General features: G+C 44.9%; 1 protein-coding gene across 1 annotated transcript in view; it reads right to left on the bottom strand.

The window, feature by feature from the left end:
• prdm5 (PR domain containing 5) overlaps nt 1–19,441 on the bottom strand; it is a gene marked incomplete at both ends in the record, with an annotated part of 37,592 nt that extends 18,151 nt beyond the window's left edge. Inside the window, 12 exons of the mRNA XM_079220637.1 lie at nt 1,815–1,908; nt 5,782–5,942; nt 8,237–8,330; nt 9,709–9,866; nt 10,294–10,378; nt 11,268–11,347; nt 12,564–12,685; nt 14,081–14,244; nt 14,521–14,691; nt 16,771–16,893; nt 17,966–18,049; nt 19,349–19,441. Of these exons, the coding sequence (XP_079076763.1) occupies nt 1,815–1,908; nt 5,782–5,942; nt 8,237–8,330; nt 9,709–9,866; nt 10,294–10,378; nt 11,268–11,347; nt 12,564–12,685; nt 14,081–14,244; nt 14,521–14,691; nt 16,771–16,893; nt 17,966–18,049; nt 19,349–19,441 (1,429 nt within the window). The remainder of the gene's footprint in view (nt 1–1,814; nt 1,909–5,781; nt 5,943–8,236; nt 8,331–9,708; nt 9,867–10,293; nt 10,379–11,267; nt 11,348–12,563; nt 12,686–14,080; nt 14,245–14,520; nt 14,692–16,770; nt 16,894–17,965; nt 18,050–19,348) is intronic.
• Between the last annotated feature and the right edge of the window lie 4,990 nt (nt 19,442–24,431).

The following is a 24,431-nucleotide window of genomic DNA, read 5'->3' as shown; positions in this document are numbered from 1 at the left end:
GCTCAAAACTCAAAATCAGCAAAGATGGGAAATACTATAAATAATATGAATAAATACTATACGTAACTGTTTAATAAAATATAAAGTAGGTGTCATTCTTCGGATTGGGGACGCTTTTATTTTGTAGCCAGCAAGGTAACGAAAACAAGCGCACCCAACAACGCGGTGCAGATAGAAGAGACACGCTGTTCATGTCCGGTCACAGGCAGCGAGCGGCGAATAGTTCTGATTCTCATTGTTTCTGTAAAACAAAGTGATCGACTGAGTTGTGGAGGATCTACTGGATCTAACGACGTGTATCTTGGTCATGTCGTCTCATCGGGACCTGAAACGTGGAGCAACGCTCGTGTTCCGGCTTTTGGCTGTCGCCATCTTGGATTACGGATGTCGCCATGTTTTTTTTTCTGCAACCAGTGAACAGGAAGTGACCATATTTGGACAGTTTCTCCATTGTACAGAGACCGGACAAAACTATGTGTTTAAATGAGTATAAACCAAACAACAACAGCAACGACGCTGTCGTGTGTACGTGTCGATGTAGCAGCTACAATGTTAGCATAGCAGAGCTCCGACCAAACCAAACTCCATTCAGAAAACAAGCATTTTAAAAGTTGTTTGAAATCCGACTTTTTACTAATCGGCATAATTTTGAAGTTATTTCGGCACCATTTCTATTTGTTTATTGCATTTACCGTAAAAATTGGGTTACAAGCCGCTTCCACCTCTGGTGGGTGTCACTGCTGTAGCAAGCTAGCCGCAGCGCAATCTAGCCGCAGCGCAATCTAGCCGCAGCGCAAGCTAGCGCTGCTGCTAGCTTGCACTGCTACTGCCCGCGTTCCCTCTACCCGAGTCGGGATTTGAGCCGGGGCTTGTCCCGCTACCTTTGGTGGTTGTCGGGGAGCTAGCAGAGCGCTAGCAGGAGCGCTAGCTGGCTACAGCGGGGAGCTAACGGGGACACTGACCGAAGGTAGTAGCGGCTTGTAACACGACTTTTACGGTAAATCGCAGCTGACTCTGTTCCTTTAGGGTTCACACAGCTGGAGTGCCATGAAGCAACTCTACGTGACTCAGCGTCTCTAGCTGTGACTCAGCGTCTCAAGCTGTGACTCAGCGTCTCTAGCTGTGACTCAGCGTCTCAAGCTGTGACTCAGCGTCTCTAGCTGTGACTCAGCGTCTCAAGCTGTGACTCAGCGTCTCTAGCTGTGACTCAGCGTCTCTAGCTGTGACTCAGCATCTTTAGCTGTGACTCAGCGTCTCTAGCTGTGACTCAGCATCTTTAGCTGTGACTCAGCGTCTCTAGCTGTGACTCAGCATCTCTAGCTGTGACTCAGCGCCTCTAGCTGTGACTCAGCATCTTTAGCTGTGACTCAGCGTCTCTAGCTGTGACTCAGCATCTTTAGATGTGACTCAGTGTCTCTAGCTGTGACTCAGCATCTCTAGCTGTGACTCAGCGTCTCAAGCTGTGACTCAGCGTCTCTAGCTGTGACTCAGCGTCTCTAGCTGTGACTCAGCATCTTTAGCTGTGACTCAGCGTCTCTAGCTGTGACTCAGCGTCTCTAGCTGTGACTCAGCGTCTCTAGCTGTGACTCAGCATCTTTAGCTGTGACTCAGCGTCTCTAGCTGTGACTCAGCGTCTCTAGCTGTGACTCAGCATCTCTAGCTGCGACTCAGCGTCTCTAGCTGTGACTCAGCGTCTCTAGTTGTGACTCAGCATCTCTAGCTGTGACTCAGCGTCTCTAGCTGTGACTCAGCGTCTCTAGCTGTGACTCAGCGTCTCTAGCTGTGACTCTGACGCATGGACCGGCACCACTGACCTGTGTGGCTGCGGATGTGAACCCTCAACGTGCCGTTGCTGGCAAACTTTTGTCCGCAGTACGGGCAGATCTTCTCTTTTTCTCCCGTGTGCGTCTAGCAGAGGAGAGACAAACAAAACAACAAGGAGAAAAGATTAAGAAAAATATTTTTTAACATTCGTCCTGAAATAAGTAAAATGTGAAAGCTGGAATTCAACATCAGGACATCATCAAAAGTAGAACAAACTCTTTTAAACGGTATATTTGATAATTTATCGTAGGAATCATCTTGATATGCTGATGACATCACATCCCAACTGATGAAAACAAGCACACATACAAAGTGTTTAATCACACAGGAGCGTAAACAAGTTCATTCATTGATCAGAAAACATGTGTATGATGATAAATATAGTTTTTTTTTTGAGAAATTAAACCTTTTATTGAGATTGAAGATTTGCAAAAATATGAGATATGCAATTGTTGAATATCGCGATAACGATATCACTTATCAACCAAAATTCAGTAAAAAAAAAGTTGTATTAACAAATTGAGTGTAGATTCGAATAAAGTGCATTTTTTTATACATAATGGTTTTGTTCAACACAATGTTTTTATTGTGAAAGTTGATGAAAGATTAATGCGACATCGTGCCGCCTCGCTGCCTTCAAACCTCTCGTGAAGACGTGGTCGGACTTCGGCGTTTAGCCGTCCGGGTGAATGGAGTCAGACTCTAAACGCCCCTTTTGTTCTGGAGCTTTAATTTAACCGTCTGACTGAAGCAAAGAAGAACGAACTGCCGTTTCCTCCGATATCGCTCAGAGAACGGAGACGCTCGTGTTCACGGGCCCAGAGGCCAGGGAGCACGGACGCTTCCTCCTCCTCCTCCTCCTCATCCTCCTGCACATGCAAACAGGGAGGAAGAGCATGTGGGCTCTTCCTCCCCCCCTGAATTCCTCCTCCTGGCCTGTTATAGATTCCCCCAGAATACTCGTCAGAGAAAGAGAGGCTCAAACTCGGAGCGACAGTTTCAACAGCAGTACAACAATACAGGAACACCTCCTCTCTGTGGGCCCCCGTCCCGTCACCCCACTGTGTCCCTCTGACACCTCGGGTGTTTTCTTACAAAGGCTCCACACACACTCTCTCACACACACACACACACACACAAACAAATCCACATGCATAGGAGCACATGTGTCCCAGATGGAGCTCCGTTATTTAGTTAGCTGTTTGTGCAACAGAGAAAACATCACCGCTCTGCACCTTCACACGCCGAGCGCCAGCCGGGTCGCATGGGAACGCCGTTTATTGGGAGTTATTCCAGGTTTTTCATATATATATATATATATATATATATATATATATATATATATATATATATATATATATATATATATATGTGTGTGTGTGTGTGTGTGTGTGTGTATATAATTGATTTGTGTGTCTGTAACTGCTCAAAACACCAGCGCTGTAATTTTCACTCCTGGGTGAATTCTTCCAGAGTAGCACGCTGAGGTGAGATTTATCTGGTACAAAACATACAATACACACACACACACACACACACACACACACACACACACACACACACACACACACACACACACCCTCTCGTATAACAGCGAGGGAGAAAGCATTGACGGTAACACAAGAGCGCTCCATGAATAACTCAGGTCTGGACAGACAGCGCCGCTGTTCATTCACACAGCAGACGCTCTGCAGCAGCTCAGACCTCTGGTTGTATAGAAGTCTATGCTTCATGTGTTAAAGCTGCATTCTCTCTCCTGACCACCAGGGGCGACTCCTCTGGTTGTATAGAAGTCTATGCTTCATGTGTTAAAGCTGCATTCTCTCTCCTGACCACCAGGGGCTACTCCTCTGGTTGTATAGAAGTCTATGCTTCATGTGTTAAAGCTGCATTCTCTCTCCTGACCACCAGGGGCTACTCCTCTGGTTGTATAGAAGTCTATGCTTCATGTGTTAAAGCTGCATTCTCTCTGCTGACCACCAGGGGCTACTCCTCTGGTTGTATAGAAGTCTATGCTTCATGTGTTAAAGCTGCATTCTCTCTCCTGACCACCAGGGGGCGGCTCCTCTGGTTGTATGGAAGTCTATGCTTCATGTGTTAAAGCTGCATTCTCTCTCCTGACCACCAGGGGGTGACTCCTCTGGTTGTCTAGAAGTCTATGCTTCATGTGTTAAAGCTGCATTCTCTCTCCTGACCACCAGGGGGCGACTCCTCTGGTTGTATAGAAGTCTATGCTTCATGTGTTAAAGCTGCATTCTCTCTCCTGACCACCAGGGGGCGGCTCCTCTGGTTGTATAGAAGTCTATGCTTCATGTGTTAAAGCTGCATTCTCTCTCCTGACCACCAGGGGGCGACTCCTCTGGTTGTATAGAAGTCTATGTAAATGACTCTACTACTGGCCACTTACAAGTCATAAATCTTGAAAAATTTAAAAACGCTGCTTTCATGTTCTTTCTCTATTTATTTATGGACATAATGGTACTTCATCCTCAAGTTTGTCGGTACAGATACATGTTTTCTTCCTTGTTCTTTCCGTGCTCTTTCATGAGCATAAATAAATACGACCGACATCAATATAATTTGTGATGAGGGTTTTTATCTCTCCCTCCCACGGCTCTTTATTTCCTTTTCAACCTTTTTTTTCTCCATATGATTGAATTGATTCATTGAATAAACAAATGTCAGATGTATCTCCACCACTGCGATCCTTCAGGAACCTGAGTCGGATGTTTCAAAGTTAAAAGCAGCTCCTGCGTGCTTCTTATCGGTTGGGACTTGAACTCGACGCGTTCGAGACGTGAACCTGCGCTTTGATCTCAGCGGCTCGTCTTCCCCGCTGCGCTCACATAGAAACAGGTTCTCCTCGCCTCGTGCCGAGGAGCCGTTTGGTTTCAATCTCGCTGCAACGAGCTCAACCGGACGTCGTCGTAATATCTGCGGCGGGATCTGTCCGGCGGGCTTTGAACCACCGGCCTGCCCCCCGCGGAGCTAATGGGCTAACTGCCATTTCTAATCAACGGAGAATTGATTCCTCAGACTTCACGGGACGCGCCCCGCCTGGGCCGGAGGTCTGAGCCGCTCCGACAGGGAGGAGGAGGAGGAGGAGGAAGAGCAGCCTTCACAGCGTGATGCATTCACATATATATATATATATATATATTCTTATATATATATATATATATATATATATATATATATATATATATATATATATATATATATATATATTCTTATATATATACATTGTATTTTTCCAGAGCAAGGTTGTTTTTCTCTGAGCTTTCTCTCTGAATAAAGGCATCAACCAATTGAACATTGTGCAACAACTCGGAGGTTAAGTGCTCCGAACAAAGACGGGAAACTTTATTACTCCTTTCAACCTCGACAGATTCAGTTTGTACCTTTCACAATAAAAGTCCTGGACACACAACTGTTTACCAGAGGGAACTCACATTCTGTAACTCAGAGACAGGAACACAGACTGAAGGAGTAACCACTAAAGTCCATAAAGCAACCTCCACTATAGAGAGGATTATAATTATTAACTCATATCTCATGTTCATAATATAATTTATCACCTTTAAATAAACCCTTTAGAGAAACAAGTCAAGTATTCAATGTGCTAGAAAGAAACTAAGGTTGAATATCCTGTAAAATATTTGATTTGGCTGATAAATATTTACTCACATGGAGATTTATAACACTTCCTGTTTCTAAAACTAACTGTTCTCCTTTATTAAATCCTCCAACATGTAAATAATGTTTTTATTAGAGAACTATTTGATGTCGTTTCCATCGTGACATAACGTTTCCGTCGCTGCGTGCAGACGGGCGCTTGAACCGCCGTCCTCCTGAAAGCTCGGTGAGCCTCTTTCAACTCCACGTAACTAGAAATAAGTGCAGCAGCCATTTTGCGGACAAAGCCGACCTCGAGTCTGGAGGTCGGCGGCTCGTTACCTTCTTGTGGCTCTTGAGGACGGACGGCGTGACGAAGGCCTTCTCGCACAGGTCGCACTTGTACTTCTTGTGCCCGTCGTGCACCACCTGGATGTGCACGTTGAGCGTGTCCTTCCTCTTGAAGGTGGCGTCGCACTGGTCGCACTTGAAGGTCCTCTCACCTGCGGGGACAAGGGACAAAGGGACAAAGGGAAGAGGTTTGTTCCCATTGTGGCGCCTCTGAACACGGCCATCACGCGGCGAGCGGGAGACCCAATTTCACCGGCACAGAAGAAGAAAAAGAAGAGAGGAAGAAAAGCACAAAGAGGAGAGTTTCACTGCCAGACGGAGCCAACAATGGTCTTTAGAAAGCTCTGCTTCTGGGCTCTTTCCAGCAGAAGTCGTCCTTTTTTTGTTGAGCATGTGCAGCTGAAGTCGTCCCGGGGGAAGCAGGAGAATAACCGCTCCGCCATGTGTCTCGTCGGGACGTCAAAACGCTTCCTTTCTTTATTGTTTTTTTACAGTGCAGCGCCATATTGTATTAATCATTCCACCGACAAGCAGTAAAAACGCCAGACAGACACAATCTCAGCTGTTCAGAGCCGGTGTTCCCCTTCACGCCTCCTCCGCCCCGACAACGGCCTCCATTGTTGAGAGGAGTTGTTTCCATTATGGGGAGATCATTCAATTTACACAGGGCAGTTAGCTGTGTGTGTGTGTGTGTGTGTGTGTGTGTGTGTGTGTGTGTGTGTGATGACGGTCAGCTCAGCTGGAAAGCCGAGTGTCCGTCGTGTTTTTAATCAACTCCAAACATTCACTTGATGATAATTAAAGTCAACGACGCTCAAACGCCTCATGAATACTTGCGGCGAGGTTCAGATTCATTTTGGCGCTGCGGGTCGTTCTGGAGGTCTCGACGCGTCCAGAAGACCTCGTGGACTTTCTGTGTTTGTTGAACACTCAAACAGATGAAAAGAGGAGGAGACGTTTAGGACGATAATATTAAAAGGTTCTCCCGTTGAGTTCGAATAATAGGAATATCCACGCAGGTGAGGGTATGAGGATATGAGGGTATGAAGATAAGAAGATAAGAGGAAATGAGGATATAAGGATATGAGGACATGAGGAAATGAAGGTATGAGGATGTGAGGACATGAGGAAATGAGGATATAAGGATATGAGGATAGAAGGATATGAGGATATGAAGATATGAAGATAAGAGGAAATGAGGATATAAGGATATGAGGACATGAGGAAATGAAGGTATGAGGATGTGAGGACATGAGGAAATGAGGATATAAGGATATGAGGATAGAAGGATATGAGGATATGAAGATAAGAGGATGTGAGGACATGAGGAAATGAGGATATAAGGATATGAGGACATGAGGAAATGAAGGTATGAGGACATGAGGACATGAGGATATGAGGACATGAGGACATGAGGACATGAGGATATGAGGATATGAAGACATGAGGAAATAAGGAAATAAGGAAATGAGGACATGAGGACATGAGGAGGATATGAGGATATGAGGACATGAGGATATGAGGACATGAGGACATGAGGATATGAGGACATGAGGACATGAGGACATGAGAACATGAGGACATGAGGACATGAGGAGGATATGAGGATATGAGGACATGAGGACATGAGGATATGAGGACATGAGGATATGAGGACATGAGGACATGAGGACATGAGAACATGAGGACATGAGGACATGAGGATATGAGGACATGAGGATATGAGGACATGAGGACATGAGGACATGAGGATATGAGGACATGAGGACATGAGGACATGAGGATATGAGGACATGAGGACATGAGGATATGAGGACATGAGGACATGAGGACATGAGAACATGAGGACATGAGGACATGAGGATATGAGGACATGAGGACATGAGGACATGAGGATATGAGGACATGAGGACATGAGGATATGAGGACATGAGGACATGAGGATATGAGGACATGAGGACATGAGGACATGAGGACATGAGGACATGAGGATATGAGGACATGAGGACATGAGGACATGAGGATATGAGGATATGAGGACATGAGGACATGAGGAGCCTGTAACTCCAGACGGGTTGATCAAACTACAGGAGGGATGACATCATCTTTTCCGCAGTACTTCTCACGTTCCCCAGAGAGTTCTGGACTCCAGTAAGAGTATCGTGAGTAAAAAGACGAGTTCAATGCACATAACTTGCAGCCTTTAGCGTGAGCATTATGATTATGATATACTGTATAATGTATGCCATGAAACTTAAAACTAAGATGGCGGCCAAAACAACAAACTCAAGGCTTCACAGAAGCTTAAAACGTCTCCTGACGAGTACAGTTACATTTCATGTACTCAAGGACACATGAAACCCTGCCCCTCGTTGTGGGCGGAGTCACATCACATGGGCGGAGTCACATCATGTGGGCGGAGTCACACCCTCACACTCGTACTCACTGTTGTGGATGAGCAGGTGGCGCTGCAGAGAGAACGGCGTGCGGAACAACGCTTTGCACTCGTCACACTGGAAGGGCCGTTCCTCAGAGTGAGTCTGTAGAGAGGGGGGGAGGGGGGAGAGAGGGGGAGGGAGAGAGAGAGAGAGAGAGACGTGTTCATGATGTCATCGTGTTGATGAAGATGCTTTAATGGAGGACAAGCAGCTTAAGGGCTTTAAGTTCAAAGTGCTTCTGTTTTGTTTCACCCCCTCCTCCTCCTCCTCCTCCTTCTTGAGTGACACCTCAATCCCTAAAGTAAACATGGTCTCCCTCAGGGGGGCGGGGCCAGAGACCCCACAGACACCAACGAGACCTGATTGATTACAGCCTTTCAATCAATATCTCCTCTCAGAAATCAGCTTCTTAAAATCCTGTGAAGTTGAAGTCTCAGCGGGTCGTGAACCCTCTGGCCCCTGAGAGCTGTCTCTTCATTTCTGCTCCCGTCTCATTTCTCTCTGAATCTTTAACTTTTCACTGTAATATATAAAAGTTCTGCTCCTCTATGGAAACAGAAGCATCCTGACGAGAAGTAGAACTCAAACATGTCTTTTGTGCAGATTAACACAATTACAATGATAATCCATTAAATGATAAAATAAAAAATAAAACAAATCTAAATTGAATTTCTTTGATTTTTTTTTTTAAATAACAATGAAATCTGTACATCAATATTTCTTCAAGTGTCCAATAATGTTACCTGGAACAACAATGGAGGCTCTACGTGTTTTATTTATTTAACTTGTTACATGTTTACATCCTCCCTCTGAAGTTCAGTCACAGTTTCTCCTCTTGTGGTCACATGACTGTTGGTCACATGACTGTTGGCCTCAGGTGAATAATCATGACGTCATAGTTTCACTGAAGAGCTCAGAGTTTAAAGTTTTTAACACAATCTGATTAAAGTAAACAAGTTATTTAGGGCGAGATTTAAAATAAGACGTGTAGAAAAAAAAAAAAAAAGTAATATTATTTTTGGCTGCTTTTTCTGATTAAAGCGTTTGTCGCGAATGATGTGTTCAAGGACCATCGGAAAGATGAAAACCTTTACGATAATGACGTCATTAACGGCTTCTGACTGTGATAAACAACATAGTTCTGGAACACGTGCTGTTCCATCCCCCCGGGGGGCCTTTCGGGCCTTTCGGGTCTTTCGGGCCTTTCAGGTCTTTTGGGCCTTTTGGGTCTTTCGGGTCTTTCGGGCCTTTCGGGCCTTCTGGGCCTTTCGGGTCTTTTGGGTCTTTCGGGTCTTTCGGGCCTTTCAGGTCTTTTGGGCCTTTTGGGTCTTTCGGGTCTTTCGGGTCTTTTGGGTCTTTCGGACCTTTCGGGTCTTTTGGGTCTTTCGGGCCTTTTGGGTCTTTCGGACCTTTCGGGTCTTTCGGGGCTTTCGGGTCTTTTGGGTCTTTCGGGTCTTTTGGGTCTTTCGGCGCCGCTCACCTTCTTGTGGTTCTTGTAGACGTTGCGGTGGGCGAACTCTTTCCCGCACAGTTTGCACTTGTAGGGCTTGTCCTCGCTGTGGATGATCTTGTGAGCCGTCACCTGGTCCAGGCGCTTGAAGGAGCGGCTGCAGATCTCGCAGGTGTACGGCCGCTTCTCTAAACAAAACAACAGACGCAGAGCGGCGGTGAGTTATGGTTATAACCATAACTTTAGTCATGGTTATAACTTTATAACAACAATTAATAACCCACAACTAACGCGGGTAAAACATCACGACACAACAGTTTGTGACACAAACAATTCGTAACACTAATAATTGTACATTTATTAAATTACACCGCCTAACTGCATGCTGGGTAAAGCTCGCCCTTTCGGTCTGTCTCTTCCTGTTTCTTCTTGTTGTGATAGTGGGCAAGCTTTTTTTCACCTACATTCCCCTGGGTCCTAAGTCCCTCCATGTTTAGCTAGAATGAATGTGTTTACTCAACAAAAAGAATATATATATATATATATATATATACCGTGAAACCGCCAGAATCTTACAAATTACCGTGATATGAATCAAACGCGCAGCCTGCTTACCGGAGTGCGTGATCATGTGACGCTTCAGCTGGTTGGTGGAGATGAACTTCTTGTCACACGCGTGGCAGTCGAGTATTTCATGGACCTGCAACAGAAGAGCGGTTAAGTTTCTGAAGCGCCGGCGGTCAACAGACACTAAGTCTCGCTTCCATTCCGCGGACGTCTTCTGACAGAAAAGCAATTAAAGTGATGAAAAGTTCCAATCCCCCTCCTCCGCCTCAGAGCGCCGCTCCAATAAGCAGCGCATGCTAATGCCCGTCAAACGGCCGCTCAGCGAGACGTGATAACGGACGCTTTAAGCCGCTTCGCCACGGGAACTTTTGTTGAATGTCATGGATGGAAGAAGCCGTGTGAGTTTAACATGTGACATATTTATGATGAGCCTTTGTGTTGGAGGAGGACGGCACTTTATTAAACGTGTTTTCTTTTTTTATGATGATGTAATGTCAATCTACAGTTATAGAAACAGGTAAAAAAAAAAGTGCAAATCATTTCTGCCGTCATGAGCGACATAATAAATATTAAAAGAGGACACGCAGGAATATCACACACGGATATTTTTAAAAGCCGACTCATCGCAGGTGAAGGTTAAACTCTTTACATGTTCTTGATTTTCTAAATCAGAATAAAAAACCAGAACACGTTGAACTTTTCCACACCAGATTTTAACGCATTCCTGCTAATTGTCTCGTACAATTATATTAATTTGCACGTGAGTTTATTGAAATTACCTTCAGGGTTCTCAGACCTTCTAAAACATCAAATTGAAGGACTTTCCAGGTCTTTCCCTCAAATGAAAGGACAACGCGCCTCATCGTTTGAGTTATTAATGCTGCAGGAACGAGAAGAATCATATTTCATCTGATCTGAGATTCATCGATTTCGGCCTTATTTTCTGTGGGGATGAGCGAGTGAGAAAGAAACCGCCCCTCTGCGCTTCGTTACCCAGAATGCATTGTAAGTGCACCCCTCACCTTTCTGTGTTCCTGCAGATTCAGAGACGAGGAGCACTTCCTGTTGCAGATGGTGCACGTGAGCTTCCGCCGTGCGCTTCCTGAGAGGAAGAGAGAAGAAGAAAAAGATTAAAATCAAATGACCGAACCTGAACCTGAACCTGCAGGACTGATGGGAAAAATAATGACAATAAAAAAGTGGGCAATCACGACAGCAATTTCCACACAATCATCACAAAGAGCGCGTCTCTACTGCAACAATAACAATAATGATGACACATTTTAAAGTGTTTTATAATAACTTGAAGCGTCATAATACTTCAGAACTTCTGGTCACGTTGCACAGATCAAAGGGTGTCATAATTCCCACGTTTGTAACACATTATGATATTTATATAAAGCATTATAAGTAAATATGTATCGTACAATACACAAATCAAATAGTTGTTTTTTCACTTTGAAGCACAGATGACCCCTCAGAGTTAATTATGATAATATTAAAACCATGATTATACTTCATCACAGAGGTGGGAACCTCGACCGTCACATCGAACATCAAAGCTTCATAATGACGCATGATTATGAATATTTATGAGCGCTCATAACTATAATTACAAAGTGCTAAAAGCCGATTATAAAACATTGCAATGCATTAAAGACAGCAGGAGGAGGAGGAGGAGGAGGAAGAGGAGGAAGAGGAGGAGGAGGAAGAGTCACCAAAGTTTCTCTGGACGACTCTCCTCCTCATCATCATCATACCACCATTTTGGTCCACTTATCTGGAACTGAATCGCATGACCCACATCTGACGAGTCTGATGCACTTCCTCCCTCTCGCCCACACACACACACACACACACACACACACACACACACACACACACACACACACACACACACACACACACACACACACACACACACACACACACACACACACACAGCCCTCCTCCCGACCACATTGGAGTGCCATAAAGAGCCGGATCGTCGGCCTCTGAGATGAGCGTCTCACTCTCGGGGTTGATTACCCCCCCCCACCCCCTGCCCTCCATCCCATAATAAATAGCTGCGGAGGTCCAATTATCCAAAAGGAGTGAGCCGCCCTCCAGAACACACGGGTCAGTAATTAGAGACGTGGTCTCAACATGGCAGGTTTTAACTGATCGAGGTCAAGTAGAGCGACTTCACTTCCTCGAGTGCCGATGGACGATTAACTCCATCATGAAGGAGGAGGAGGAGAAGTGTGTGTGTGTGTGTGTGTGTGTGTGTGTGTGTGTGTGTGTGTGTGTGTGTGTGTGTGTGTGTGTGTGAGACAGACCCGTGTGGACGTTCCCTTTGTGCTTCTTCAGCGCATCTTTGCTCTTGAATCTTTTGCCGCAGCTTTCAGCTTTGCAGATGAAGCGAGCGTCGCCTCTACAGGCCTCCTTGTGCTGCTCGAAGCTGAGAGGAGGAGAGGAGGAGGGAGGAGAGGGAGGAGGAGGGAGGAGAGGAGGAGGAAGAGGAGAGGAGGAGGAGAGGAGAGGAGGAGAGGAGGAGGAGGAGAGGAGAGGAGGAGGAGGAGGAGGAGGGAGGAGAGGAGGAGGAGGAGGAGAGGAGGAGAAGGAGGAGGAGGAGAGGAGGAGGAGGAGGAGAGGAGGGAGGAGGAGGAGGAGAAGGAGGAGAGGAGGAGGAGGAGGAGGAGAAGGAAGAGGAGGAGGAGGAGGAGGAGAAGGAGGAGGAGGAGGAGGAGAAGGAGGAGGAGGAGAGGAGAAGGAGGAGGAGGAGGAGGAGAAGGAGGAGGAGGAGAAGGAGGAGGAGGAGAAGGAAGAGGAGGAGGAGGAGAGGAGGGAGGAGGAGGAGGAGAGGAGAGGAGGAGGAGGAGGAAGAGGAGGAGGAGATGAGGAGAGGAGATGAGGAGAGGAAAGGAGGAGGAAGAGGAGGAGATGAGGAGATGAGGAGGAGAGGAGGAGAAGAGGAGGAAGAGAAGGAGGAGGAAGAGGAGTTGGTGTTTACAATGGTGTTGTTCTGAGGGTTATGGGTTCTTATAGGTTCTCATGGGTTCTTATAGGTTCTCATGGGTTCTCTGTCACCTGGATATGGAGCTGAAGGTGTTGTGGCAGAAGGAACACTGGTGAGCTTTGGAGTCTCCTGATTGGTCCAGAGACTCAGAGCAGTGCAGCACACTGAGGAGAATAAACAAGTTAAATTAATGAACTCATTTTGAATAATTATCCCTTTACTGTTCATTTTAAACAACTTATGTCTTAAAATACATGAATTAAAACATTAATCTGATTTAATTAACTAATTACAGGAACAGTTTGAAATTTCTGAAACTAGATATGTGTTCGATTTCTTGCGAAGAGTTAAAATATAAAAGCTACGGCCAGGAGACGGTTAGCTTAGCATAGCATAGCGACTGGAAACAGAGGGGATGAGCTAGCTGTAGTCTGTACAAAAAGGTTAGCTTAGCTTAGCATGGGGAGTGGAAGATTTGTGGGTTTTATGGAGGTTCAGGGAGAATTAAACAAACAGTATATAACACAAGGGCATTACCCACAATTCATAGCAATGTGACATTAGATACATGGTTACAAGGAAGTATTGAGAAGTAAAAAAAAGACATTTACACATTTTACAATGCGGACAACGGCGTGAACGTCAATCACCTTGTAGCTAAGCTAAGCTAACTGGAGCTAAGCTAACTGGAGCAATCTTCTACTTTAACTCTGCATTTTTCTATAATTATTATTATTATTCCCTTTCAAATCTCTTTACCGTAACAAACAACACAAGACTTCCTGAAGCTGAAGCTAAGCTACATTAAAGGACGTTAGAGACGGAACCAGAACCCACTGGCGCTGCAGGGCCTGCTTCACGGGGAACCGCTTGCCGCAGGTCTTGCACCTGAACTCCTTCTCCTCGCTGCCGGGCCGCTGGTGCAGCGTCTGCAGGTGAGCGGCCAGGACGTCCTCACTGGGGAAGCTGCTCTCACACAGCAGGCAGGGGTGGTCCTCCTTCTTGATGAGCATCTCTGAGGACACACACACACACACACACACACACACACAAACACACACACACACACACACACACACACAGATACACACACACACACACACACACAAACACACACACACACACACACACACACACATACACACACACACACACACACACACACACACACACACACACACACACACACACACACACTGTGAGCCCAGAGATCAGCATGTCTGTGTTTCTTTGAGACGTGGACATAATTCCACAATTCCATAGTTACATAATTCCACTGTACCCAGTTCAAGGCGTTTGGCTTCTTTACTGGTTTCCTCGTCATCTCTGATGACCTCCTCCTCTTCCTCCTCCTCCTCTTCCTCCATGTCACTGTCCAGGTAGCCAATCAGGAGCTCCGTGTCCGTCTCGATGTCGTCCACCGCCAGGTAGAAGATGTTCTCTCCGTCCTGAGACGACAACCACAAAGCATGACTTCCTATTCGCTGCATTCATGCTACTTAAATATTTCTGTTCCAGTCGGAACTGTTACTAGCTCTCCTCCTGTTGGTTCTCCGTTAGCGGTGCTGCTAACGTTACTGCTAACGTTACTAGCTCTCCTCCTGTTGGTTCTCCGTTAGCGGTGCTGCTAACGTTACTGCTAACGTTACTGCTAACGTTACTAGCTCTCCTCCTGTTGGTTCTCCGTTAGCGGTGCTGCTAACGTTACTGCTAACGTTACTGCTAATGTTACTAGCTCTCCTCCTGTTGGTTCTCCGTTAGCGGTGCTGCTAACGTTACTGCTAACGTTACTGCTAACGTTACTAGCTCTCCTCCTGTTGGTTCTCCGTTAGCGGTGCTGCTAACGTTACTGCTAACGTTACTGCTAACGTTACCAGCTCTCCTCCTGTTGGTTCTCCGTTAGCGGTGCTGCTAACGTTACTAGCTCTCCTCCTACTGGTACTCCGTTAGCGGTGCTGCTAACGTTACTAGCTCTCCTCCTGTTGGTTCTCTGTTAGCAGTGCTGCTAACGTTACTAGCTCTCCTCCTGTTGGTTCTCTGTTAGCAGTGCTGCTAATGTTACTAGCTCTCCTGTTGGTTCTCCGTTAGCGGTGCTGCTAACGTTACTAGCTCTCCTGTTGGTTCTCCGTTAGCGGTGCTGCTAATGTTACTAGCTCTCCTGTTGGTTCTCTGTTAGCGGTGCTGCTAACGTTACTAGCTCTCCTCCTGTTGGTCTAAACCTCTGCTGTGAGAGTTCCTGGTGATGCACGCTGGAGGCTGAACCCATTACACCCAGACGACAGTCTGCTCAGCCTGATTGAGGCCGCAGGTCAAAAGATCAAACCCCTAAAAAATGTTTCCATTAACTCTCGTCGTCCCAAAAGGTCACGCTAATAAAATCAAGCCAGTCATTTTGTCTTAACGGCGGGATTGTAAATATACATAAATAATGATTAAGAAGAGGAAAGCTGCACAATAAATGTCAGCGCTGATGGAACGCAGAGCGTCGACACACATGATGACCTTTAAACGACCGATCACTTTGAGCATCGGGTTTAACGGCAGGAACTTGGACCTGAAGGTTCGTCCCCCTCCACAACAATCTGTTTTATCTTCTGCAGCAGAGAGCAGGAGGTGAAACTTCCCAGATCCAGCATGTCTTAATGTCCGGTCCCTCGCCTCTGATCATCAGACTGGAACTTATTATGTGTTCATGTCATCTGTTAAACTAAACTGGGATGTTTTACAGAATGAAAACACAATAAAAGTCACATCTTTGACCTTCGCTACTGAAAGAAACTTCTCGCTAGGAAGGTTTTCCAGGCTTAAAATACACATTTATGTGTTTATTTTACTACTTTGTCTGTTTGCGTCTGTAGATTTCTCCTAAATTTCCCAAAAGTTACCATTACATAATGCCTCATTAGCATATTTAAACTCAACATTAAATAATAATCGTCTCAATGATGAATAACAATAATGGTGAAGTTTCATGGTGAGAAAAAAAATACTAAAAACATGGGAAATTGTTTTTTTAAGTGTCTGTTGACAGTGTTTTCTGATTTATGGAGTGAAATAAAGAGATATCATAAACTCTCTCTCTGTAAAAACATTTCACTATATAATGTCAACAATATGAAATAATAATTCTGAACCTGGATTTATCCAACATTCACATTTATGTTCTGGAAATGTATCAAAATGAGCACGTATTTAATTAGATAATGCCTCATTAGCATATTTAAACATAACATTTCATAAAACTTGTAACACAATAAATCCTCCTCTTAGTGTCAGTGATGAAGTGGTGAAGTTTCACGGTGATATCTATGAGTTCATGTGTTCACCTGCAGTCTTCATCATGATGATGTCACTAAACTAAACAGAGCAGCTCAGCTCCAGCGGGTTCTCCTCGTAGAGGAACAGACGTTCCGTGTCTTCGGTTCTCAGTACAGACACATTTAAAGGCGTCCTGACAGCAGCGTCCTTGTCTTTCTAAGTCTCTTCTTAGACGATGTTTTTAAATGACCCCGCTGGAGGACGTCTACCTGAATGGCCGCCAGGTTCTTCTGCTCCGCTGACGGCGCCTGGTGGACGAAGCGCAGCCAGTTGGCGTGTCGCGGGTTGCTGGCGTCCAGAATGTAGAGAACGTCTCCTTTACTGCCGCGGACCTGAGGACAGAGCAGAGGAACACGCAGTAGCAAGGCTTCTTCCTCCTCTTCCTCTTCCTCAAAGTGAGCCTCGTCGTGTGAACGGGACGGTTCCCTTCCAATATGGCCGCCGCGAGATAAACAACATCACAGCGGTGACATCACAGGGTGACATCACAGGGTGACATCACAGCGGTGACATCACAGCGGTGACATCACAGCGGTGACATCACAGGGTGACATCACAGTGGTGACATCACAGCGGTGACATCATAGCGGTGACATCACAGCGGTGACATCACAGCTCCCCATGAGAGCCCATCTACATCAGCCGTGTGGTTCATTGATCTGCAGTTTAATTAAACGTCACCATTCTAGTTTTTCACCAACACTACATTTTACTAGATTACATATGAACGCATCATGAGAAGGTTATCATTTACCTTCAGCAAGTACTCATTTTGCCTGAGTGGAGCCTGAACGCATCAACATGTAACAGCGAAGCTGCTAACGTTACTAGCTCTCCTCCTGTTGGTTCTCTGTTAGCAGTGCTGCTAACGTTACTAGCTCTCCTCCTGTTGGTTCTCCATTAGCGGTCCTGCTAACGTTGCTAGCTCTCCTCCTGTTGGTTCTGTTAGCGGTGCTGCTAACGTTACTAGCTCTCCTGTTAGTTCTGTTAGCGGTGCTGCAAACGTTACTAGCTCTCCTCCTGTTAGTTCTCCCTTAGCGGTGATGCTAACATTACTAGCTCTCCTCCTGTTGGTTCTGTTAGCGGTGCTGCTAACGTTACTAGCTCTCCTCCTGTTGGCTCTGTTAGCGGTGCTGCTAACGTTGCTAGCTCTCCTCCTGTTGGTTCTGTTAGCGGTGCTGCTAACGTTACTAGCTCTCCTCCTGTTGGTCTAAACACTGATTGGTTGTTTACAAAGTCACATGATCAAAGATCAGAGGAACATCATGATGTCCTGATCACATGATACTGGATACTGGAGGAGAACCTTTATTTACTCTGTGATGGTAAACATTAATCTGTCAGCACTGATCAGGATCAATAACTCCTCTGCTGCAGGTGTGTGAAACATGAGTGTGTGTTCACCTCCCACATGAGCCGCGTGTCCGAGCTTTCCTCCAGCTCAACAGGAAGCTTCTTCTCACCGGCGAACGGACCGAACTTCTCTCCCTTCAGAACAAACAGAACATTCACACCATGAATATTATATTTTAATATTATTAAAATGGCTTTCACTCCAGTGGACGTCCAAACCAGCGTACATGTACTGTGGTACTTCAATGTGGAAAGTACTACTGTTGAGGTACTTGTACTAATAAACAAGTATTATGATGTATAATTATGGATTATGAGCATTGACTGCAACACTAAATTGATGAGCAATACTTGATCAATACTTCCTACTAGTCTGTGTACTTCTACTTTAAGTGTATTTTGATGCTAACACTTCAATACTTACTTAACTTAAGTTTTGAATGCAGTACTTTTATTTCTAAACGGTGGTATTACTACACTGTAAACCATTAAATCACAATAAATTACCTTAATGGCACTTTACATGCTTTAACTGTGATATTTCCTTAAAATGATACTGCATTGTTTCATGATCTCAATGTATGGGAGTACTATACTGTACTTATAGAACTCTTTACTGTAACATCACAGGTCAATGCAGTATTACAACAGCTAAATACTGCTACATTGCAGTAATTTGTTAGCTGTGAAGTAACAGCTGTCATTTTACTACAAAGTACTGTAAAAAAATCACAGTTTAAAGCAGTATTACAACAGCAACATACTGCTGTGAATCACAGTATCGAGCCGTCATTTTACTGTAATGTACTGTAAAAAAAACTACAGTAACTTGCTATAAAAGTAATTTACTGTAAACGTACAGTCAAATATTGTTATGGTGTACTTTTACGACCAGATCGAAGTACATCCTTCAGTACTGGACATATACTCATCACCTTCCAGACATGGGGGGGCGTGGTCAAAATGCGTACTTCATGTTGCATTCATGTTCATCCTCAACCTGTGTCTTTTAAGCCACAACAACATAACAAAATGAGAGCGCCCTGAACCTGAACGCATCACTGCTGCTCTCCTCTTGACACAGTTCACACGCCTCCTGTGTGTCTGACAGCGGGGGGTCTGAAACTACATGAAACTAACTGCTCGTATGTAACATTGCTGTGTACTTTGTGGGCTACTTTGTTGCTCCACGAGGCAACACTCTCTCCCTCTCCCGACATGGATACATTGTAGCGTCGCGCGCGAGGGGAGCAACTGGAGTCGCTGCAGCTACGTGGCACATCACGTCAGAGCGGCTGCGGGGCTCCAGACTCCCCGAGAGAGACCGAGAGGAACCAGGCGAGCAGGAAGGGAGGAAACACGCAACTAAACAGTTTCTTTACGAAGTTACACGAGTCGGTTACAAAGTTGCCAAGTCAGAACACAACTACACACCTTTTTCACCCGCCTCGCCGTGTAGAGACCGATTCCATCCTGGACCTTTGACGCCTTCAGAGAGAACCGGTCCGGCACGTACATACCCAACATTGTCATCCCCCGGGAGAGCGCTCCTCCTCGGGCCGAGCGCTGCGACGTGCCGGCGGGAGGCGGCGGGCAGCGGGCGGCTTTTTAGGCGCAGATTAGCGGCGTCTCGTCCCGTGAAGCGGCAACCAGGTTCAACTTCTGCTGCTGCTGCTGCGGGAAGCAACGCGGCGCGCTGATTGGTCCAAAGTTTGTAACCAGAAGCTACCTTTACTGTCGTTTCATCCGGTCCGTTTCCCGGGGCCCTGTGGCTCTGTGGACGCAGTAGTACTGCAGTAGTACTGTAGTGGTACTGCAGTAGTACTGTAGTGGTACTGTAGTAGTACTGTAGTGGTACTGTAGTATACTGTAGTACTGTAGTATACTGTAGTACTGCAGTAGTACTAGTACTACTACTGCAGTAGTATTGTGGTACTGTAGTACTGTTGGAGTCCTAGTAGTACTACTGCAGTAGTACTGCACAGTACCCACAGTAATAGTGTAGTATGTCAGTAGTACTGTAGTAGTACTGTTGTACTTTAGTACTGTAGTAATACTTTGGTATTGTAGTAATGCACTGTTTTGTAATACCTTAAAACAGTGCATTACTACAGTACAACAGCATTACAGTACAACTACAGTACTGTAGTTGTACTGTAATACTGTTGTACTTTAGTATACTGTAGTAATGCACTGTTTTAAGGTATTACAAGTAGTAAAAGTACACCGTAATAATATTTGACTGTACGTTTACAGTAAATTACTTTTATAGCAAGTTACTCAATACTGTGACTTCATGTACTGTAGTATACTGTTGTACTGCAGTAATGCACTGTTTTGTAATACTACAAACAGTGCATTACTACAGTATACTATAGTACTGTAGTATACTGTAGTAATGCATTGTTTTGTAATACTACAAACAGTGCATTTTAGTTACTTTGTAACTAAAAGGTTCAGTATTAAAGGTGATAGCAGTCTCAGTTATTGGATGTGATTTTGTTGGTGGTGAAACTTGATCATGCACTAATGGCTTTGTGTTTATTGTCATGCAGTCACATTCCTTATGAAGTGCAAACATACTTGGCGATATAAATGGACAAATGGAAACGATCTCCAGCTCTATCTTCAAAAAGAGATATACTTCACAATATCAGATTTTCACTGCATGATTATTGTGACGAAAATAATTCACGATAATATTAATGCGCTGTCTTTAGGAAATTAGTTTTTTTTAAACAATAATGCAATCAGGGAAATTCATCTTTGACTTTTATATTGTGGGCTTTGTCTCTTTTTTGACCGTTTATTTACACAAAATATAAGTGGAGGGAGATTCAAAATCGCATTACCACAATATCAATATTGCACGTGCATGGTTATCGTCAATATCCCGACACCCGTAATATTTATATATTTATATCGTAAAATAATGTTTTCCTTTCCTCAAGTCTAACAGAAGACGTGTTATGGAAGATAAATATAGACCAATGCATAACAAACAATGGGTCTCCCCTTAAGAAGGAAAACTAGAAATTTCAAAATAAAAGCACACAAAGTAAAGCCAGATGCCTCTTTTTTTTCTTCCTTTGCCAGCAAACCACTTATCCTCTAAATGCCCAGCAGTGGATGTGGTTTGCTGAAAAAACACACAACTTATGGATGAATGATTGTGTCAAAATGAAACAATCTTTTTTTTATATTTGTATCTCTGCTCAGCTTGATTTGTTGACTTTTCTCAGATTAGAGTCCATTTGGGTCTGTTGGGTTTCTGAACACCTCTTTGCCCTTTAATCAGCAGCGTGTCCACGTCCGTGTGCGTTTGTTTACTCCGTTTATAGCTCGTGTTTATGCCGACGGCTTCCTGTTGGGCTGCGGCTCCGCGCCAAACTGCTTCACGATTGGTCCGGGCGACCGGCGCTGGTTGACGGCTCGACTGCATCACGATGTGTGTGTTTACTTCAGTGTCTTTCAAAAAGGCTTCAGCGTCTGCTGTCTTTTAAAGGGTCTACGCTGCAAAACGTTGGGGCGAAACGTGTCCTTCAAGAGGGATTTCTCCCCCCTGGATCTCTATTGTAGTGGAGCTGGTGTCATCCGTGGCCTCGGGGTCGTGTTCCAGGTGTATTTCACAGAGTTAAGCCGTAGGAGAGAGTTGCAGGAGACTTATTGGGTGACGAGCCTGATCACGGCACTGAGAGGCTCTTTGTGTGTGTCCGCCCCACCCGTGTCCTCCTTGGTCCACGTCCTCACCCCACCTCCCCCGGCCCTGACCTCGCTGTCAGTGCCTTGGCCTGCCGGGGCAGGACGATTAAATGTCACGACCCCTTTCCTCCCCCCGTGCCCTCTGAGGACCCTCCATCCCATTAACTTTCACTCAGCTTTCACTCAGATCCCGGGGTTATCCCCACCAGCTCTGATCTCCAACACCTGCACACGAAGTCGCACAGAAACACACTCAGAGGACTCCTGCTGACTAGGCCACTATGAGATGATAATCCTGACTTCTTTTCTTTTTTGATCTATGCGGGTCTGCACAGATAAGTCGGATCGGGGCGTCACAATCTGAACAAAAACTTCCTTGTGACTTTTTCGTCTTTTTGCAAACAACAGAAAAAATGTCCAAAAGCTGCTGTTAGGTGGGATGCACTACCAACAGGGATAAGAACCTGAGGATACACACAATGAGACCAGAGGCATCCGCAGAGGGAATGAGGAAAACTGTGGATCCTGACCCTCAGTATGTCCAACATTACCGTGTCTTGTCCAACAGGTTTGAGGCTAACTACATTTCTGTAAGTTTAGCTTGAGCATTTTGACCGTATGAACTTGTGATATAGCTTAACGTGGATGAATCAGAAAGCTATGCATGTTAGTATGTGGCTTAGCTTTAACTACGGCTGCTTGCTAATATATAGAAGCTAACGTTAGCTTGCAAATAGCTTGCAAACTTGTTCCATCATGCTACAATGAGTTTTCACAGTAGGACACATTTTCTTTAACGTTGCATTCTCTCTACTGACCACCAGGGGGAGACTCCTCTTGGTTGTATAGAAGTCTATGCTTTATGTTAAAGCTGCATTATCTCTCCTGACCACCAGGGGGGTGACTCCTCTGGTTGTATAGAAGTCTATGCTTCATGTGTTAAAGCTGCATTCTCTCTCCTGACCACCAGGGGGATCAAAGTTATTACAAATCATCCTCTGTGGAACATGAATGTCTGCAACAAATTCCATGGCAATCCATCAAATAGTTGTTGAGATATTTCAGTCAAAACCACAAATTTCAAGCTCATGGTGACGCGAGATGGAAAGTTGGGGAATCACCAAAGTCACACAGATTCATCCTCTGGGGAACATGAATGTCTATACAAAATGTAATTCCAATCCATCCAATAGTTGTTGAGATATTTCTGTCTGGACTAAAAGGCAGACTGACTCACATTGCCATTCATAAAGACATGCCACGAGCTAATTTACGGTCTGTTCCTGACATGAAACACACAAACACACATGGACAGAATCTCCTTTGGAATCCGAGCAAATTTAAAAGAAAAGGTTTTAAAATCACCAAAGTCATCACCAGCTCTTGTATTGTGACGTCTGGCCATCGGCTGCACATCCTGAAGGCTTTGTTCCCAAACGTCTGTCACCAAGTCTGACTAATGCAGGCATGTCGGACTGAAAGAAGCTTTCCATGGCCGGCCTTGTAAAGCCATGACAAAGACTACTCAAGGACACAGCCAGCACTGGGAGACAATGATGCATTGAGGACTTTAAAAAAATCTCTCGTGATTAAGGTTTCCCTTCTTTCTTTTTTTACTAAACAAAGAAATTTGGATCATAAATCCTGCAGGACCGAGACTTTGAACCTGAAAGTACCCGAGTCACGGACTGCCAGTTGAGTCTCTGAGGGCCAAAAGCTACAGAAACCACATTTAGGACATGGTGCAGGAAAGGATTGCCTTGAAATAAATACTTTCAGTCTTTTTTTTTTTTAAATAAATATTTTCAGTGGAGGAAAACCTCAGTTTGGCAAACATACAAATGGTTCCATACAAGATTTTTTCCAAATGGACGTGTGCATTTTTCTGAAATCTCTCAAACCTGATACTGTAGATTGAGGGGCCAGACCACCTTTTGTTTCATGTTTCACAAACCCCCGCAGTCTCTCACCACAGCTCCCTATTTCAAGGCCGATCGCTGAACAGCCAGCAAACCATTTCCTGAAGCGCCGAGGTCACGGGATAAATTATGTTTTCATTTGACAACCCCGGGTCGCTGCGAGAGGAGGGACTTCAGAAGAAGTTTTTTTTAAATTACAGTACAGATTAAGCGTGAGAAATTACAAGCACTTTGAAGTGATTTCACGAGCAGAAGAGATAAGCGGGACCACCCCTAAGCGGCTCCATTGACGGCAGCGAGTACACAAATACAACAACACAGTCTCCAAAAGGAGCTGTTGGGCTCCTGTACAGGGCTGCTAATTGTCACTTTTTACCAAACCATTGACGCAACTTTTTTTTAGTTAAGGCAACGAAACCACTTCGTTAGGTTAATAAAAACCATCATGGTTGGGCTCAAAATAGCTACGAATGCTTAGATTCAGGCAACAAAACCAACAGTTAGGTTTAGGCAACAATACCAACAATCAGGTTTAGGCAACAACACCAACATTTAGGTTTAGGCAACAAAACCAACAGTTAGGTTTAGGCAACAAAACCAACAATCAGGTTTAGGCAACAAAACCAACAGTTAGGTTTAGGCAACAAAACCAACAGTTAGGTTTAGGCAACAACACCAACAGTTAGGTTTAGGCAACAATACCAACAATCAGGTTTGGGCAACAAAACCAACAATCAGGTTTAGGCAACAAAACCAACAGTTAGGTTTAGGCAACAAAACCAACATTTAGGTTTAGGCAACAACACCAACAGTTAGGTTTAGGCAACAAAACCAACGGTTGGGTTTAGGCAACAACACCAACATTTAGGTTTAGGCAACAAAACCAACATTTAGGT

This window comes from Taurulus bubalis, assembly GCF_910589615.1.
Source record: "Taurulus bubalis genome assembly, chromosome: 7".
Lineage (NCBI taxonomy): Eukaryota > Metazoa > Chordata > Actinopteri > Perciformes > Cottidae > Taurulus > Taurulus bubalis.
This window is presented reverse-complemented; position numbering and strand designations above follow the sequence as displayed.